At 34.4% G+C, this 21048-nt stretch overlaps 1 protein-coding gene across 3 annotated transcripts; it reads left to right on the top strand.

Annotated features, from left to right (window-relative positions):
* The first annotated feature begins 4875 nt into the window (after positions 1 to 4875).
* On the top strand, positions 4876 to 16951 carry LOC132283559 (lysine-specific demethylase JMJ13-like). 3 transcript variants are annotated; one of them, XM_059785525.1, is made up of 12 exons: positions 4926 to 5456; positions 7882 to 8260; positions 9506 to 9662; positions 9743 to 9962; positions 10315 to 10368; positions 10472 to 10551; positions 10645 to 10922; positions 11041 to 11436; positions 11570 to 11982; positions 12127 to 12393; positions 16058 to 16382; positions 16414 to 16951. In XM_059785525.1, the coding sequence occupies exons 1-12, from the start codon at positions 5454 to 5456 to the stop codon at positions 16449 to 16451; spliced, it is 2610 nt and encodes an 869-aa protein (XP_059641508.1). In that variant the 5' UTR covers positions 4926 to 5453; the 3' UTR covers positions 16452 to 16951. The 3 variants fall into 3 exon arrangements, with proteins under 3 accessions (XP_059641507.1, XP_059641508.1, XP_059641506.1); XM_059785524.1 differs by having other exon boundaries at positions 4876 to 5456; positions 12130 to 12393; positions 16058 to 16951; XM_059785523.1 differs by having other exon boundaries at positions 4937 to 5456; positions 16058 to 16951.
* Positions 16952 to 21048: the final 4097 nt, after the last annotated feature.

Below are 21048 nucleotides of genomic sequence, written 5' to 3'. Positions count from 1 at the left end.
AAAATTGGAAAAAAAAAGACCATCTACATATTTCATGAGCCACCTTATTAGAATGTCTTGAAACCCAATTCAACGAGAAATCTTTTCCATGCTAAAAAAGAACCTTGATATCGCGAATAATTGTAACCAAAGCTTCTTTTGATGAACCCAAATTTTTTTATCCATACGCTGCTTTCTAATTAGCCAAGAATAATTATGTAATAATTTTTCCTTATCCAGGACTTAGAAATCCTAGTTTTCCTGATTGCAACATTCTTGGTTAGAATATCCAATGTAGGACTAATGTCTAAGGTCACACACCTAAAAAGTCAAAATTGATGCAATTGTTGTTTCATTATGATGATGTTAATAAGAGAATAATAAATTTAGATATTCGCGATCCATTTTTATGTAATTTTATTTTTAATTTTTATTTAAAAAATAATATTTTTAACTTTAATTTTAAAAATTAATAATTACTTTTTTTAAAATACCTCAACTGTTATTTTCAATTATGGTAAGATTTTTTTTTTTGTCTCCCCACTCTTTTTTCATTAGCGTTTTGGTTATCCTGCATTTTTTGTTAAGTCCTATTTTTCTCTTACTTCATGCCTTTCTAAATTCTTTCTCTAATTTGTATTACTTTTCTCTTCTTTCTCTAGTTAGGATTTGATATTAATATTTGCAAATAATAATGAAAGACTTAGTGCTATCAGACTCCTACTTTTTAAAGAGATGTTCGGGATTCGAGCCTCGGTGGAGACATGTGTGTGTGAGTATCAACTAAGAAAAAAAAAAAAAAACAGAGTTAAATGATGTAATTAATCTTATTAGTATAAAAAATATTGAATAACTATTAAACCATTAAACTCATTTGATAATAAATAGTGATGGGAATGGTAATTTGTTTCTTTTATTTATTTATTTTTTCTGTTTTATGCTTTGAGGTTTTTTTTTTTTTTTTTTTTTTTTTTTTTTGATTGACATGATGGGAATGGTAATTTTTTTAAAAAAATTTATTTTCTATTTTATACTTTGAGTTTAGTTTGATTTTTTCCCCTGATGTGATTTTTAAGAATCAATTTAGAATTTAATTGAATATTTAAGTTTATATTTTACTTGTTGATAAAATTAAAGTTCTAACTCTTTTGAGAATAAAATTAAAAGACTAGGGATTTTGTGAAGAAAAAAAGAAATTTAAGAAAGTAACTAAGGTAAGAAAAAAAGTTTATGGTGAAATGAGATGTGGTATTATAAAATAAGGAGATGCATTAATGGGTTTCAAGACCTTTTGTTATTTTCTTCAAGGAAAAAAGAAAGTGGAGTGTAATTATACAAAAGTAGAATGTAATGTATAATAAAGGGCAAAAAACAAAGATAAAGAAAATAAGTTTTTATTGATCAACTGGCTCCTCGTGCGGGTTTAGACTGTTGAAAATAAATTATTACAGTATTAAAAGTAGGAAAAAAAAAAAAAAAAAAAATCAGATGGACAGAAATGAATTTACCGGTGTAGATTTGTTGCAGTGGATTCTTTCCTTCTTATACTGACACCAAACATTTGCATTCTGAAAAGCGAAAGGTATTTACGTGATTTCGTATGCTCAGTCCAGGCATTTTCGTCCTCTTCAGAACATTCCGGAAATGGGTTGAACGTCCACTCGCGAGTCGCGATTATATCCAATTTCACCTACTCGCCTACATTGAAGGGTAGCAGAACAAAACGCACATCTGTTTCATCAAATTACAAAAATACCCCTGCCGGTTAGATGTCATTGAGTTGCAACTCAAGTGAATTCGACTGAATATGAAACCTCTTCTTGTAACTATCCATCGTTAAGATCCATCTAACCAAACACCTCTTGTAACTATTCATCGTTAAGTTCCATTTAATCAAACAGACTCTATATATCAAAATTTAGAATCTTATTTAAAAATTAATGCCTTTCTTTGTGTCCATTAAGTAGAGTATTTTATGTCAAACTATTATACATACATGGTTACAATTTGGGTCCAATTGTTTAATTTGAAGTAGGTTTTATAACAAATTAAATCACTCTCTCCATCCTAAATTAAATGTCGTTATTGAGAACTGTACTTAATTTGAGACGGAGAGAGTAAATGATTTTTTTTTTTTAATTTATAACCATTCTCACTCCATTTTTAAAATTAGTATTCAAATATGTCAAAAAAAAAAAATTAAGTCTGGTTAAGTTTGAATCGATTAATTCAATTTTTTACTCATGCTGATGGAATGGATTTAGAGGCGCAACTCAAATAGATTGGACAAGTTTAAAGGTCAACTCTATCTGAACATACTAGGAGAAATGTTTCTCAAATTTGGGTTGGGAGAAGTTAGTCCAATCATTATCAAATTAGTAATAAGATTAGCCGAATTGATATTTAATTTAATCAAATCAAATAACATACGTGTGTGTATGAAAAGAATTAAAAAAATTTGAAAAGTCATGAAACACGGAAACTCAATGTTATACATACATTTAAAAATACTTAAAAAAACACAAATAAGATCAATACTTAGAATGCTTAATGTGATCACAATTTCAGTTCAAAATTGTGAATTCAATGTTAAAACACAAAATTCAAGAGCTAAATTTGCGTAATGGCGATTGTGCTCGGGACAATTGTACCCTAAGTGGAGAGTAGCACCACGTACAACTATGGAGAATAGGAAAAGGCCGGAGTAAATAAATGGGGTGACGCAAGTGGTCCTTTATGATTGCACTTACTTCAAATATATAAAAGGATCTTTTGTCACCTCGTGCCAAGAATACTCAATTTTCCTTCCCGATTTAACCTCCGAGAAAAATTAGCTCAAAGAAAAAATATAAAATAAAATAAAAAAAGGGCGAAAGTGAGCGACAAAATTAAATAAGCCGAGCCGAGAGCCTGTGCTTAGCCAACTTGAATCAGTCACAACCGTCAAGCAAAGAACTTCCCGCGTTGAAATTGTTGACTAAAGCCGAGCCGCCATAGACTCCCAATATATATATATATCCCTTCAAAGCCTCGTTTTCGCTGACTGTTGAAAACTAATCATTAGACCAACCTCCGCGTAACAAAAAGCTAAAAGAACAAGCAACCAATAGGAAGCCGAGAGAGAGAGAGAAATATAAATTATATACATGTACATGTATAGATACAGAGAGAGAAAGTCGAGAGAGAGAGGGATCTCGTGAAAGTGGAGAACTGGGCCGGTCACAAGGACCTGCTCCCTGTAACCGCCAGTTATTTCTGTTCTGGTAGTTTTCTGCCGATTTCCTGCGGGACCGAACACAGTAACCCACAAAAACAGTGGGACTGAAACCCCTACTCCTGACACGTGTACTTCTGCAACACACAGTAGGCCACGTGTCTACAACTCTCTTGCCCGTCCAACCACGTTTCGTTCCCGTAATGAACTCTTGCCCACATTACGGAACTCATCCTCAAATGCCGAAACTACCCTTCTAATTGAACAGGTAACCAGCCACAAATGGGGACAGAATTATCTTTTCATCTCCTCAAGAATAAATAACAGCAAGTTAGGTCAAACTGACCAATGCGTGTCATTTATGCAGTTGCGGTTTAGATCTTAGATCAATTGTGATGGTTATATCCTCACCGTTAAAAAAGAGTAGTAGAAAAGAATCAACGGTCTGTTTTTTTAATATCAAATACTTGAAATCTTTATTAATACACGTGATAATTCCGCCTTTTCTTGCCTATTTCCCAACTCTCTGACCAAAACAGGAACCACGGTAACGCCGTCTATTAATTGACAAAAACACCCTTCTAAAACTCAACAATTCCTACAATTTTAATTACACAATTTTATTTTAGGAAACTAATTAAAATTTCCATAGCACATAATATCTTGTAATATTCCTTCCTTTAAGTTAGAGTAAGAATTTGAGGACTATAGTATCATGTGAAAATATTGGATTAATTGTAAAAAATTTGCATACCAAGTTACCAACCCATTGTACATGAAGAAATTTGCGGATTATTAATTTTAAATTACAGTTCTTTTGCAATAAAGTTTAAGGACAACTGAGTAATTTCAAGGCACTTTCAGTAATTCAAGGAGGAATCTTCATTCCATGCAGGCAAACAAACATACATACTTTTCATAATTCTTAGAATGGGCATACAAGTATGGTTTGGAATCAAAATGCTTGAAAATGAAAAGACTATCAAGTTATGGCAAATAAATAGACTAACTATTAAAGTAGTATATCATGTCAAATCACATAGCACTTGATCAATTGTACAAATTATCCCAAATTAAATTAAATTCAGTACCATGGAGAATTATTTAAAGATCACATAGTGCCTATTAGAATGTTCTTTATTTGTTAATTTTTTAGATTTTAGTGAGCTCTGTGAAAAGAAAAATAATTATAGATGTTTTAAGGTTCCCATTTTATCACGACTATGTAGCAGTGGAGTCTTGAATAATGAGTTTGTCCTTTTTTATTTTTAAAAAAAGAATATTATGCATTAAATTAGTTCTTCTTATTCTGAAATACGTTCTGTAATTTTTAAAAATATCTATAATTTTAAAACGAAATTAGGATAAAAATATACGGAGTTTTTGACTTATTCCCAAACAAGAAGAATCAAAATATAGCTAGTTTTGATTCTCATTCCCAAACACACTCCTAACACGATTAAATGACAATTAAACCCTTTTCAATAGGAGGTTGGATTGGTTTCCGTGGGCTGGTTCCAATACCACCTCAATCTTTGTACAGGGCCATTTTGGTCATAAAAGTATGTTTGGTGCAAAATGGAAACGGTTGGAACGGAAAAGAAACGCGTATTTGGCCGGCAGGCGTTTGGTTGAACCAACCTAACAACCACCACTTTCCTCACACTTCTTTGCTTTTTCAATTATTAAATTAATTTCCAAAATTAACATTAAAACTCGTTTATTTTACAATTGTGGAAATAATTTCAGCGTGAGTGTGTATATAAAACTATAAATTATCATTTCATTTCTCTCTTTTCGGTTTTCTAAAAGCCATACTTGGGGGATTCCGTCTACTGTTCCCCTCTCTCTCTCCTCTCTTTCTCTCTCTAGAAACTCTTATCCTTACCTTCCGCCGGAATTTCTCTCTTTCTCGCCGGTTAACCGCTTTTCCGCCGGCGACCTGCTTCCGTAGTCTCGCCGGGAATTCGTTCGTCGCTTTCTCGCATTGATTCAAATTTTACTTTGTTTTCCACGAATGCTTTGTGAATCGGTCGTTTGGAATCGGCCGATCTGAGTTTGACTCGATCAGAGATGGTTTGAGAGAATGCAGCAAATTTGAAAGCTTGTTTGTGATCGTTCGAGGTTGAGATCGTGGTCTCGGCTTCGGTATTTTTGTTTTTTGTATTTGGAATTTGGTTCCTCTTTGGCTGCTGCTTTGCTTCTTTCTTCGGCGAAGTGAAAGAAGACGGAGGCCTCAAGAGAAGCACCTCGGAATGAAATGGTATGTGATTTATTCAGTGGTTGATGCATTTGTTCTTCGGTTAGGTGGCTCGGATCTTGAACATTGTTCTGATCTTGTTTATGATTCATGGATTTTTTGAAGTTTCTCCTCTGTTGTTGTTAATAACAAATATATATTATCTATTCATATGCAGTCATAAATGTTTATATATGAATGTATGTTATATTTCTACATTTTCATTAGTGAATTGTTTGATAGGGAATATTTTTTTATGGTCCTTTGATCTGAAATAATTTTACAGATTAATCAAGTTAATATTTTCTAGGAAATTGTGGACGCGTTTAAGAGATTTGGGAAATTTTCTTCTTCATTACCTTTGTTTTATATTTCAATTTTTATTTATTTATTTTTATTTTAATTTGTTCGTGTTATTAACGAATCTTTAGTTTGGGTTCTTACCCGAAAATATATTTTATGGTCTCGTGAAGTGAAAGTGATCACGTTCTCGGAAACGTGTTCTGTTTTCGTCTAGGGAAATTTTTGCTAACCACTAGTCTGTTATGAAACGATTCACGTTCCATCTGAAACAGAGCCAGTTCTTTTACTGTAATCTTTTTCCCTTATATCTGTTGGGTCATACTTATCTGAAGGGAAGGATTCATAGTTCGGCGAGGAAATTTGTTGCATGTTAATATTGTTTCTGGCTTTTGAAACGCCCCTCAATTTCCTATATTACACATTAGTGGCATTGATTTGTCAAAAAGTGACGCGGTTTTGCATAACGAATTCATCCCGAGACCCGAGTCCATTTGAGCTTTAGTTCTGACTTCTGTTCTGCGGTTTACCCTGCGCTTCAGATGGAACTATGTAGGGTCAGGTCAACTTTCCTAACCCAGCAGTTGAACTTGTGTGCAGTCAATATCCATTCATATCTTGAATTAAACCAACGCATCAGAAATTGAAGTTGTTCAATTTTATATTTCTGTTAGGCGGAATATTATCCCATAGCCTGAAAGAGAATTATAGCAATTGATTTTGATGCTTTTGATCTTTTAATCATTTTGGTAGGCCAATTATCATTTTGTGCTTCCTTAGACAGGAGTCTTACTTTGTGCGGGTGTTATTTATGTTCATTTGAAAATCTCAGTCCATCGTAAATAGATAAAAATATTTATGCCATTCAATTCACACCTACCCATTTTATTAATACTTCTTTACCTTTCGATGCCCCGCCACCCTCCAAAATCTCTAGAGCGGGAGAGAAACAGAGTTGTTTGATGTGAGGTCCCAAGGTATTGCTGAAGGGAAGGAAAGCAAGAGTGATTTTTTCGGACACCTTACCAATGCCTGTTTCTCTAGTCATCTTATGATCCAATCTACACTAATTAGCTGGAAATTTGGTTGCATCTTATATGATTAATTCTGAGGTGATTACATGGAAAATGCTGGCAACATCATACAATACAATTTGCACTAATTACTTCTTTATTGGGGTGCATCAGTCATGACGTGGTAGTATTTTTGAGTTTCTAAGATATCTCTTATTGAGCCAGTCAAAAGATTTTGTAAAAAAAGATAGGGTATCTGGTATTCCTGGTTCATTTAGTTTTTGAATTTTGCATCTGCATTGTCTAAACAATGTCATTCCATTCTATTGTCCATTCTGGCTTCCAGTATAGAACAAGAGCTCATTAATTAATTTACTATGAAAGCTATTCTTCTAGAGAGTACCTGTCCTCAATTATTGTTTCTTGTTTTCTTAATGTCCATCTTTTTTTTTTTTTTTTTTTCATGAATTTGGTGGTCAAAGCAATTCTTCCGTATTCTTGCGGCAATATAAGTTTGTAGATATCAACTTTTAGGGTTGTACAGCAATGTCAATATACAATGGTTGCTTTTATTACATGTGTTTAAGGATTACCCCTCCTTTGCCATTGTAGCTTATAGTTTAATGCTGATTGCTATTTCTTTATGTTGTCATTGACCCCTCATGATCAAGCAGTGGTGAGAAAATATTCTTCCTCTCCCTCCCTTTCTCTCCAATGTAGAATATGAATATGTATGTGTTTAATAATACTTGTAGATTTGACCTGCAATAATTACAAAAATGTAGAAATAAAACATTTCAGTTTTTTTCCCTCTCTCTCTCTCTCTTTTTCTCTGAAATTAGTGGGAGCATTTCATTTTATGTCTTAGTTCTGTTGTGCCCAAATGTCCAATGTCAGTGCACTATCCCAGTTTTTAAAAATATATCGGTAGCTTCCAGTGATATATCTTTGGCTCTATTACTATAAGCTGGTGTAGCGGCATAGACTTAATAAAATTGCCTTAATCCTTTCTATGAGTTTATTAAGGTGTTGATTTATTAAATTCAACATGTTGAAGTTGAACTGGATATTTTGCTCTTTTATCTCTTAATGTGCAATCTTCTGAACTGAGTTTTGTATGTTTTACTTTTTGACAGGTGGAAGGAAGGGTTTGTTCATCCAGAGAGGCTAAGTTAGAATTTCTGAAGCGTAAAAGGCTTCAGCATATAAAACCTGAAACAGTGACCAATACTGTATGTTTCCCGAACATAATGACTAGAAGTGGAGGAGATGCTCTAAGAGCTTCTTCATCATATGTTATGAGATTGCACGGTAATGCAAGTACATTTTCTCAATCTGCTGGTGCTTCAAATGGGAAGGATGTCTTTTCAAAGCACACTGTGACCAAGTTTGACACTAATGATCTAGAATGGATTGAGAAAGTACCTGAGTGTCCTGTATACCATCCGAGTAAAGAGGAGTTTGAGGATCCTTTGGTGTATCTGCAAAAGATAGCTCCAGAAGCTTCAAGATATGGTAGTTTCCCTTATAATGTTTATCTGCATCCCTGTAATTTCTGATTGTGTTAATGTTACACATTTGGATCTTTGAGGTTATTAGAAGGAATTGTTATTAGGCTTGGAGTTTAGTCTAAATAATTCAATTCCTCTAAAAATGTTCATTGTGTTTGATTCCATTTGAAAATCTCACTCCCTGCCCCAGCAAAAATGTCGAGAATGAAAATCTATCAAAGAGCTAGGTTTGAATTTTAGTCACCTTTCTTAGAACAAAAAAAAGTTTTTCTTCTTCTTTTTTGTTTTTGTTTTTTCTCTAAAAATAAAATTAACCAAAAGTAGCACGGTTTCATTGACCTCATTTATAAAGCTAACAGTAGGCCAAGCCAAAAGCAGTTCACTAAAGTGAACATGCAAGTTCCTCCCACCATTTAGGAGCTTAATTACTGCCTCAAGCTCATTGTTTATATAAGATAGGCTTGAAATCCAAAATACAGTTCACATGGTCGGAAGTCTTCGTAGAACATAGAAAAAAATTGATAAAAGAAATAATTCTAATGTGACTGTTAAATAAAAACTATCTAGTAACCGTGGGCAATATATTTCAATCATTTAGATATGAATTTGCATGAATATGTATTATTTCAGTGGGCTTATTTTGAATATATTATTTTGAGTCCTTGATACCTCAAAATGTTATGGTTTTAAGGAATTTGAGAAGTATTCTGTGTCTAACATCTTTAGTGCATATTGATACACATTCCTATGCACAAACAAGTCCACCGACTTGCACAAGTACAACTTCAACGTGGTCTTCTTCTGTTTTCTTCTTTTCTATTGCTTTAATATCTGCAGCATGTACTTTCCATCTCAGTGTTCTTTTTCACATTACATCACAGCCTCATTTAACTAGGATTTATATTTGAAAATCTTTCGGTGTTTATAGCTTGTACTAATCTCAGTAATTATTCTGTTTTGTTCATAACTTTTTAACTTTACAGCTTTAATATTGTTCAAATGCAATATTAATTAGCTGAAATCACTTTTACTTTTTGTTGATCTAAAGTACTTCAGTATTTGTTGCCTGTCAGTGCCTAGTAGCTTATAGTTTCTGATAACTTTTATTGCTTCTGTATTTTCTGTTCCTGCATTCCACATGTTTACTTTCTTAAAAGTTCTTTAATTTGTTGTTTTAACAAATGTTTATGTGTTGCATGAATGGAATTTTGACCACCTTTCTCTTTGAATTTATTTTTCCAATTTTCAGGTATATGCAAGATTGTTTCTCCTTTGAGTGCTTCTGTTCCTGCTGGTATAGTATTGATGAAAGAGAAAGCAGGTTTTAAGTTTACAACTAGAGTACAACCCTTTCGTCTTGCTGAGTGGGACACTGATGACAAGGTCACTTTTTTCATGAGTGGGAGGTGAATCTTTATACTGAAATGTGATTTCAATTTAGACTTGAATTTTTCTTCAGGTTTTGACTATGAGTGTGATTCTCCAGAAATTATACATTTCGTGATTTCGAGAAAGTGGCGAACAAGGTTTTTGCTCGTAGATATTGTAGTACTGGATGTCTTCCTACCACATACTTGGAAAAGGAATTTTGGCATGAATTAGCTTGTGGAAAGACAGAAAGTGTTGAATATGCATGTGATGTTGATGGTAGTGCCTTTTCATCTTCTCCGGATGATCATCTTGGAAATAGCAAATGGAATCTGAAGGTGTTGTTCTCGTTACAATTTTCAACTCTTTCAATTATAAATTCTGAATCTTCTATTGGAGTTTGTTTTGCTAAACTTTAAATTGAGTACAATACATATCCTTGTTTTTTTTTTTTTGGGGGTGGGGGGGGTGGGGGGGGGGAATATTTGCTTGCTATCTTCTTCCTCACCCTACTTTCTTTTTCTTCAAAAAAAAAAAATTCCTCCTCTTATTTCCTCCCCTAACTTTTGGTGGTACACTTGTGGCACTGGTTTTTATTTTTTATTTTTTATTTTATTACCATCCAACTGTAGTTTCTGATGCGATATTGTCCCCATTAGCTTATATGTATTATTGTTTTTTTGTTCTCAGAAACTTTCGCGGCTTCCGAAGTCTATTTTACGGCTTCTAGAAACGAAAATTCCGGTACTGAGATAATTTCACTTTCTCGATTTGAAACTTGTCATTTATATGCTTCTTTACATCTCCTTTATTTATTATTGTTATTTTTTCCTTTTAAAAATTTTAGGGGGTTACTGAGCCAATGCTTTACATCGGAATGCTATTTAGTATGTTTGCTTGGCATGTGGAGGATCATTACCTGTATAGGTACATCTTTATTTGATTTTAATCCAGTATGTGTTGTTCTTTATATGCTTATAGGTAAATTTATTTATGTTCTGTTAACCTATACATTTGCAGTATCAATTATCATCACTGTGGGGCTGCAAAAACTTGGTATGGGGTTCCTGGTCATGCAGCTTTGGATTTCGAAAAGGTGGTCCGGAAGCATGTATATACCAATGATATTCTATCAACTGAAGGGGAGGATGGAGCTTTTGATGTGCTTTTGGGGAAAACAACTCTGTTTCCTCCAAACATTTTGGTAGAACATGATGTCCCTGTCTACAAGGCTGTGCAGAAGCCCGGGGAATTTGTGATCACTTTTCCTAGAGCATATCATGCAGGGTTTAGTCATGGTAAGAAAATTTCTGTTGTACTAAAATGCATTACATACTGGGAATGGAAAGTAATAGATAATCAGTTACATGATTTATTATATGACCTTTTACTCTCTTTTTTCGGGTTAACTTTCAGGTTTTAATTGTGGTGAGGCCGTGAACTTCGCAATTGGTGATTGGTTTCCTTTGGGCTCCATAGCTAGCCGACGTTACGCACTTCTTAACAGGACTCCTCTCCTTCCTCATGAGGAACTTCTCTGCAAAGAAGCAATGATTCTCCATAAGAGTTTGGAACTTGAAGATCCAGATTATTCATTGGCAGACTTGACCTGCCACCGTAGAATTAAGGTTTCTTTTGTAAAATTGATGCGATTCCAACACCGTGCTCGCTGGTGTCTATTGAAATCAAGGGCATGCATTGGTGTTTCTCCAATTTCCCACGGAACTATTATCTGCAGCCTATGCAAACGTGACTGTTATGTAGCATACCTTAATTGCAACTGTTGCTTGCATCCTTTGTGCCTTCGCCACGGTATATTGGCTTGATATCTAGTTATAGTTTAATTGTTTTGGAATTTTATTTTTATTTTATTTATTTATTTATTTTCACCCTTGCTACTTGAATCCAGCTGATATTTTTTGGTGTTTTCAATTACTTAATCCAGAGATGAAGTCACTTGACTTCCCTTGTGGAGGCAATCATATTCTCTTTTTAAGGGAGGGTATTTCAGATATGGAATCTGTGGCCAAGAAGTTTGAACAGGAAGATGATATATTACATGAGGTTCGACAACACTCTGGAAGTGGTGATGACTTGTTTCTTCTATCATATATATTTCCAAGAGCTGAAAAGGATGGATATATTCCTTATTGTGAAATAAACTTTGAACTGGACCTGGAGATCACCACAACAGATGATCAACCCCGGCAGCCGAAGTGTAGTTCTCACAGCCAGGCTTTATGGAGCAAAGGTGCAGAAGATTTTAGACACGAGGCATCAGATGCTTCCCATTCTTGTGCTGCATCAACACCAAGCTCTTTTATGGAGCCATCTGAAAGCTCTTCCATTCCCATCACTGTAAGATTCTTATCTGGCTGCCCTTTTGTAGCATTGTGCCCTTTGTGTAATGTTATTACTCTCAGCTTCTTGCTCTTGGTGTGAACAGCTGTGTTACCTATTCAAGTTTACTGATGTAAATTATTGTTTTCCATATCTTCTCAGCAGGTACAGGGGCATGCTAACTCTAGTTTAGGAAATCTTTTATCTAAAGAGATACCCTCCCACAAGTATGAATCTCCGCTTCTCTCTCTCAGTGATGACTGTTTTGGTACCCATCAGTGTAATCATCAAACGTCAGACATTAGGGCTGTTGTGGTTCAAGAGAGTGATGATTCTGATTCAGAAATATTCAGGGTTAAACGACGTTCTTCTGTGAAGGTGCAGCAAAGAAGTGTGAATGATGCCGTTTTGCCAAATTACGAAATCCAGGTATAATTGACCGAGTTCTATGCTGTTTTTCTATTGCATGATACTAGGTTTTCACTTCTTTTATTTTTGGTTATCAATTGTTAGTTAATCTGTTACCAATTTGAAGGTCTGCTGCATGTTCTGTTTATGCTGCATATTTGTTTCCCTGATTTGATGTGGGCTCTGATTATTTTGAGATTGAGACTCCTGGTTTTGGAAATCTTAAATTTTCCTTTGGTGCCATGGAAAATTTAAAGCCCATTCTTTATTGTATCGGGTCTTGCAAAGTTGCAAGTAGTTTATAACTTCTTGGACTCGGCTCTATTCCCAACTCAACTGGCCTGAATTCCAGATGTAGTGTTGAGAAAGATAAGAAAGCCGAGAAGTCCCCGTGTAGAATTTCGAGAAAATTGAATTTAGAAATAAACCAACTGCCCCTCTTAAAATTTCTCATAAACTTTATAAGCCTTGCTTACTTAATGAGGGTCTCAACTTGAAGAGCGAACTCAAAAATGAAACTGAATTTGGCTCATTCACCCCGTAAATTATTTTCCACTTGCGTCTAACAGCGCTGATATTGAATTAGGGCTTGATTGGATGATTTAATCATATAGCTCTAGCTTTGTTACCAATAGTCTGAGTGTCCATTACAAAAGAAAATTCACCATTTGGGATCATGTGACTTACTTTGGGCCCCTGCATTCATATGGTTGGTGAAGGATTAAGAAATTTTTCCTAAAAAAGAAAGAGCAGATTATGCGGAAATATGATGGTTCTGATTCAGTATGATATACTCTTTAAGGGCTGCATTATGAATATTACAAGAAATTTCTTAAAATAAGAAATAAAGAAAGATCCATAAAAATAAAATAAAATAAAATGCAAAACTTCATAATTACAAACATTGTGCTAGTATTTTTCTTACACAATGGATTAAATGAATTCAGTACTGGAATTTTAACCATGCAAATTTGAGCACTGGATTAATCTCACCAATTTGACCCGGTTGATTTACTTCTTGGCGGCCTGGAATGTTGTACCTAGGTATGGCAATGGAACCCAACCCCATTCGGGAGAGATGCACTAATCCGTAACTTGGGTGGGGTAGGACATGGCAAAACCCATATTTGCTTGGGGTTTGGAGGGCTTGCTGATGGATTTTCTAAAACTTTTGGTAAAGTAATTTTGATTTTTGGAATCACTCTCCTTACACACTTCTCATTTTTCTTCGTGGCATGCTAAATGCATGGCATTCATTGCACGTGCCCTCTATGAACCTGTGCTCTCATACTCTCATACAAGTAAATGTGGGTCCTAGCCTTATGCTTTTTTCTGATGTCGTACAATATATAGAAACTTTTTTGTATGCATTTTGTGTGATGCAGTCTGATGACACTGTATTGGATCTTTATCATTTTACCAGCCACACATTAATATGTATAGGGATTTAGCTTCCTATCAAGTTACACCAACTGAAATTGGGTTATCCAAGTCTGATGCTGAAATAGAACCAAAATTTTAAATAAATTATTGTAGAACACTTCTGAAATACCAAAGAGGTGTTGTATTATAATAGTCTTCACAAGGGATTTGCGAAACTAATAGGATACCATTGCAAACTAGTTTATCCGGTTGGATTCTTTCTAACCCAACCCTTCCCCAAACCAAGGCAGGGACTGGCTGATTGCTTGCTTCTTCCCGTGCCATGGGTGATATACATAAACTATAGGTGCCTTGCAAAGCATTAATTGTGTTATTCTCCTAGGCAACATTTTATGTAACATCGCATTGAAACTTAAATAGTATACAACAAAAACCTTAGAGAAAAAAAAAAAAAATCATTCAATTAAAGAACACATTCATTAAATTGCACAGAAAACAAACCTGCTCTGCCTGTAATGAATGGTTTATGGGTTTGGTTAGTAATTAAATTGGGTGGTAACAGTCATAAGGCACAAGAAAGCTATGAAGTATTAATACTTCTATAAGGGGGATGTATCCTTATTGTGTTTGTGTCGGGAAGTGACACTATTTAGATACCCGCGAATACGTGTTTGATACTTGCTAAATGTTTCCACAATTTGAAGATTATTATTTTATTTTATTTTGGTTCGAATACTTTTCAGATACTTCGACCTCATATCCAATACTTGAATACATCCAGACACATCTTAAATGAGTTCTAAACTTTAAAATGAATTTTTTTTCATGCACAGTACTGTAGTATATTTGTAAAAAGGAGTTCAGAGTCCCTTTAAAGAAGTGTTGAGATATAATGAGAATATATCATGGCTAAGTTTATTTAAAAAAATATGCTTTTCTATAATAATTCTTTGATAAGGAAATGATATATATGTGTGTGTGTGTGTGTGTGTGTGTGTAAAACATGACTAACAATTATTGTTTTGAAAATACGTAGATACACATGTAGTTTAATTTGATACATATCTATATAATATGTGTATATCTTGACGGATCTTTTAGGTGTCTGTAACCTATTTGTTCAGAGCTTTGTCTTATCACCATATTTGTATCGTGGCGTGTTCATATTCTGTCCGTATCCATGCTTCTTATCATGAAAGATTTTATTTGATGGTTTGGATCTTTTCCTTTCTTTTTTCTTTTTTACAAAAATAAAAGTTTTCTTTAAACCCATTCATTTGTAATGGCAAGTTCGACTGCTGTTCATCTTTCTATTTTCTACATCCCCTTCTATTTTATTGTCTTCTATATGTATAATTTGTATTTTAAACCTATGTTTCTTTTTTATTTTGTATTATTACCATGTCCACAACCTTGGCAGCCCATTTTCTTTGTCTTAATTAGTAGATTAATGGTGTAAAATATCGTCTTTTTATGACGTGTTCATCCATTGCTGTCAGTCGATGAAAGAGAATTTACACTGCTGATAGATATGCACATTTTACCATTGTGACTCTTGATAAAGCTTCCCTTCTCAGTGGGAGTTATTCTGTGATGGGCCCTAATCCTTCCCCCTGATTTGATGTGGCAAAATTGGGGTGATTTACTTGAAATGGGTGTTTAAAGATTAGGGACAACCAACAGGCCAGTGGCCTAGCGGTATCAGCCTCTTACTTCCCAAAGGGAGGTTGGTGTTCAAGTCTCAGAAGAAACAAGTGCGTGTGAGTACCAACTAGGAAAAAAAAAAGAAAAAAAGATTAGGGACATGTATTTGTTGTGTCCTTCAGATATTGGATGTGATTAATTGGATTATGTAATCTTGTTATGTGGGCCAAATGTCAATTGTAGTTGTCAGATTTCATTCTTGATCTCCTGACAGGCCATTCAAAAGGGGCCTCAAGAGTTCTTAGTGGAGGAAATTCGAAATTGAGATAAAAAAATGTACAGATACTATTTTCTGCAATTTGTAGAGGAACATCTGGAACTATATTTGGCACTTTTTTTTTTGTAATGGATACTGACTAAAAAAAAAACGATCACTGATACTAAAACAATTTCTTAGTTTGTATTTACCAGGGAAATGCTGCCAGTTAAAATCAGTTTGTGGTCTAGTTGCCCCGTATTTACAATATAGTTGGTGTTTTTGTCCTTTATATTTTCATAATATTACTCTTCTTCATTGCACAGATATTATACAATAATGCTGTCATCTTATAGGCAGTCAGAGAATTTTGCTAATCTGAGTTAATATTCGTTTCCACAGGGGCTTAAACGACTAAAGAAACTCCAATCTGTAGGAAGATGTGGACAATTGGTGTCATCAGATTGTTCCACGACCGGAGATGTAGGCCGTGATTTTCGTCCCATTGTAGCTCATTCTAAACAAAGTCCAGATGGTAATTCAAGGGACAGGTTTGGCAGAGGAACCACTGTTCCTACCCCTGTTAAGTTGAGGAAAATGGGCAGTGAGGAAGCAGGTGGTAAGCATTCACAACTCCACAGAGACAATAGATTCCGCCACGAGTTTGGAAAGACGATGAGAGAAGCACCCTCTATAGAAATTGGGCCAAAGCGACTCAAAGTCAGAGGTCCATCATTTATAGGGACCCAAAGTCAGAGGTCCATCATTTATAGGGACTGACAGCAGGTTTGATTGATTATAGAATTGGAGACCAACGAGAAATTTGGTTGGGCTGCATATGGAGCATTCTCTAGTGCCTGACTTTGCTAACTTAATTTTCTCTAATGCGGTTCTAACTACACGGACAATCTGAAAATTTCATTCTGGTAGCAGCGGCGACAATTGACCAAGTTTAGATGAATATTATTACATTCTTTGTGCAGGCCTCAAATTGGGGCAACTCGCACGGATGGTGATTCTTGGGTTCTCTGGCTGGGGTGTTTTTCCGTCATTGGCAGGAGAATCTTGATGCAAGCAGAAAGTAGATTTTGCATTAGTGACTTAGATGTAAATTTATTTTTTTTTAACCTGACCGTCACAATTCTTGTGAGGAAGCGGGTTATTCCAGTTGCCTCATTTCATTTCAAGCCTGCTGCTTCCTTTGCTAGGGTTCTTCATTCTTTTTGTAGCTACAGGTACTTGTACCTTGGACTACTTGAATAAAAGTTTAAGAGAAATTCCTTTTTTCTCCCCCAATTTTGTCTTAGCTCCATGGCTTTTGTTCTTTCAGTGTTTTTATATGAAATGATTCCATATCATATATAAAAAAAATACAGGAACTGATATTTACCTCTCTGCTTTACTGATGGAAAATGTCACTTGTATTTTATTGTCAAGATACATAAAATAAATAAATAAATAAAAACAAAAAGGAAAAAGGAAATTGATAAAGACTGAAAATGTAGGTACTTATTTCTGATCTTTATTTTTGCTTTTGTGAAGATGTATCATAGCAACGTCTTTTTATTATTTATTTATTTATATATATTTTTTTCCCATCTATTTCTTTTCAGATGTACATTCAATCCAAGCCTGCAGGGTCATAGGATTCATCCAACCGTGGTTGCAAGTTTGTACTTCATTTTAACTTTATTGGGATATAAAAAAGCAAGCTTTATAAAACGAAAGAATATGTTTGGAGTTGCTTGTTTTAGTTTGATAAGAATAATCAGAAAATAGTTTGAGAATTGATTTAGTTACATGTTCCTGAAAAGCTATACTTTAAAACCAGAAATATATATTTTGTTTCAATCAGGGGTGGTGCTCAACCTCTTAGAAATAAAAACCCTTGATGTAAAATTGATTGTTGAAGTTTATATGACCTTTTTGTGTTAGCAGAAGACTAAACGGGCATGTTGACATGTTTTTAAAGATAGTGCTGAATAGTTTGTTTTTCAAGTAGGAGTTGATCCGCACTTCCTGTTACAGTTTGATCTGAAAGGTTAATTTTTCGAATAAAAAGAGGCCAACGAACAATATTCAAAATAGATTGATCTGAAAGGTTAATTTTTCGAATAAAAACGAACCAACAAAAAATATTCACAACTTGAGTGTAAAAACGGACCAACGGACAATACTCACAACTTGGCAGTGCTGCGGGTCCTTTGAGTGAGCAAATGTTTAGCCCCACATCTCACTATCAAATGGATCCATAGCCTTCTCCACCACCTTAACCCCTCCATGACAGAAGGAAACATATTTTAGTATCACACGGTTTGTGGGACCTACACCTTTATGAGTCATTTCTTACCTTCTTCTTCTATTGAAGACAAAGGAACAAAGCAAAGGAAAAGGCTATAAAAAATAAAGCAAGAAAAAAATGTTATTGGGTTCTTGTCATATATCTCCTCATTTCTTTCCAATCACTTACTCCAATTGATTTGTGGATTTGATTTGTCTTTATAAAGATTCAATATGTTTCAAAGTTTTGTTATTCTCTCTATTAAAAACATTGACTCCTAGAAAAAAAAAAAGAGAGGCACATACTACTTTAAGTCATGTTATGTGAGTTTGATTAGGAAGATCTTTAATTTCTTTTTCATGTGCGGTCAAGTTTTTGAAGCGTAAATACATTTTAGGGAAACAAGCCACTTTGCATCATTCCTTCATTGAATAATTCAAAATCATATAAGTTATAATTATGTTTGAGAACACTGAATTGATATTTTAAATATAAAATTGAAAAAAATTATTTTAATTTCAAATCTAAGGCACTATATTCTCAAATGCAAGACAAATGGAATATATTAAAGGCTATATTTGGCGGTATGGAATTAACGCTTTGGAATTGGAGAAAATTTTAGTTCAATTTTTTAAATTATTTTTTCTCTAATTCCATACCGCCAAACATAAAGTAAAATATTCTATTAATTACACTTCAGAATTCATCCTATTAATTTTATTTATATACATTCAAGGATATGCAATAGCTTTTCACAAGTAAGCTAATTAATAATTTGAGATATATTTAATTTTAATTTAGAAGAACATATTGAATACTAATATTTGTAGCCAAGTGATATCTCCCGAGTCTTTCAAACTAGAAGATTCAATATGTTTCAAAGTTTTGTTATTCTCTCTATTAAAAACATTGACTCCAAGAAAGAAAAAAAAACAAGAGAGGCACATACTACTTTAAGTCATGTTATGTGAGTTTGATTAGGAAGATCTTTAATTTCTTTTTTATGTGCGGTCAAGTTTTTGAAGCATAAATACATTTTAGGGAAACAAGCCACTTTGCATCATTCCTTTATTGAATAATTCAAAATCATATAAGTTACAATTATGTGTTTGGGAACATTAATTGGTGCTTTAAATTTAATTTGATCAGATCTAATACGTCATATTTCCAAATGCAAGGCAAATGGAATATATTAAAGGCTATATTTGAAGGTATAAAATTAGAGCTTTAGAATTGAAATTGGAATTGGAATCAAATGAATTGGAGAAAATTTTAGTTCAATTTGTTGAATTGTTTTTTTTCCAATTCCACACCACTAAACATAACGTAAAGTATTTTATTAATTATACTTTAGAATTCATCCTAGACTATTGTTTCAGAATTCATCCTATTAATTTTATTTATATATATACAAGGATATGCAATAGCTTTTCACAAGTAAGCTAATTAATCATTTGGGATATATTTAATTTTAATTTTGCTGAGGGTGAAATTCACGCGGTCCGATACGACACCGTTTTCCTACAAGGAAGAGAAGAAAAGATCGATGAACCTTGACGGCACCGGTGTGGTGCTTGCCAAGAGCTCTCCGACGGTCAAGTTAGTAACCGGATGTCTAAAAAGAAAGCAGGAATTTAATAATAGTTTTTTCGTCGTCCTTTATTCGCGAGTCGTCGTCTTATTTATCGTCGCTTCCTTTATTCTCTATAGGAAATTTTATCATCCTCATCCCATGGAAATCTTATCCTTGATAAGATTTGTCATCATCCCCATGAAAATCTTATCCTGCATAAGATTTGTCATCATTCTTATCCATGAAAATCGTTACCTCTAATAATAAAATATTATTATTGATTACCGAAAAGATCTGGCGGCTGGTCAACATTTGATTGCCTCTATCGTTAGGTCAAGATAGGTTTATTTTTCCCTATCAGTTGCCCTCCATTCCCAAGCTTGCTCGTCTAGTTTTGGGAATGTAAGATTTTTTTTTTTTTTGCCCCCGGCATTGTTCCCTCGGGAACAGTGCCCGCGAGTACTGTTCATTGAACAGTAGAATTAATTTTCTTTTTTCCCCTGCCCTGCTTTTCCTATGAACAGTAACCTTTTTATTTATTTATTTATTATTATTTTATTATTATTATTATTTTTTTTTAACTCTTCCCTTGGGCACTGTTCCTTTGGGTTCTATTTTTGGTACCCTTAGGTACTCTGCCCTAGGTATTATTCTTCGTATCCTTGGCTATTCTGCCCCTGGGTATTTTTAGTACCTTTGGGTAATCGTCCCCTGGGGTGCTCTGCCCCTGGGTACTATTTTTAGTACACTTGGGTACTCTGCCCCTGGGTACTGGTTTTACTCAAATCGTCACTCCTTTAATAAGGGAATTGAACTTTACGAGCTTTACTCAGCTCACCCTTTTAGTAAGGGATTTTTATTTACTATCCCTTATTGTAAGGGGATATTAATTACGGGATTCATTCAGCTCGAATTCTTGTAGTACATGATACTCATTTATTATCCCTTATATTACGGGGATATGGATTACGGGATTCATTCAGCCCGCGTCCTTGTAATACAGGACACTTATTTACTATCCTTTATAGTACGGGAATACGGATTACGGGATTCACTCAGCCCAGGTCCTTATAATACAGGACACTCATTTACTATCCCTTATAGTACAGGGATACGGATTACGGGATTCACTCAGTCCGGGTCCTTATAATACAGGACACTCATTTACTATCCCTTATAGTACAGGGATACGGATTACGGGATTCACTCAGCCCGGGTCTTTGTAATACAGGACACTCATTTACTATCCCTTATAGTATGGGGATACTGCACGTATAAAGATAATTGACCAAGAGTCAAGGCAACTGAAAAGAATTTTATTATAGTCCATCATTGCCTCAAGGCTTATTAAAAACGAGGTAACACGTGAGGGAGCTACTCTCCATTTAAAATGATTAACTAAGATGCCCCAGTCTTTATTGTGAATGACTTGATAAGGCTAATTCCAGCCGTGAGACAATTTCTAGTCGGTATACTCATCTGAGTCATTCTCATGATATGTGTTATCGCTCTAGCTGAAAAACGATCTCTTATATTTGG

This window comes from Cornus florida, unplaced genomic scaffold (assembly GCF_030987335.1).
Source record: "Cornus florida cultivar Cherokee Brave unplaced genomic scaffold, ASM3098733v1 CherokeeBrave_3.0.0_Hap2_Chr11, whole genome shotgun sequence".
Taxonomy (NCBI): domain Eukaryota; kingdom Viridiplantae; phylum Streptophyta; class Magnoliopsida; order Cornales; family Cornaceae; genus Cornus; species Cornus florida.
The sequence above is the reverse complement of the archived record's forward strand: the minus strand, read 5'-3'. Positions and strand labels throughout refer to the sequence as shown.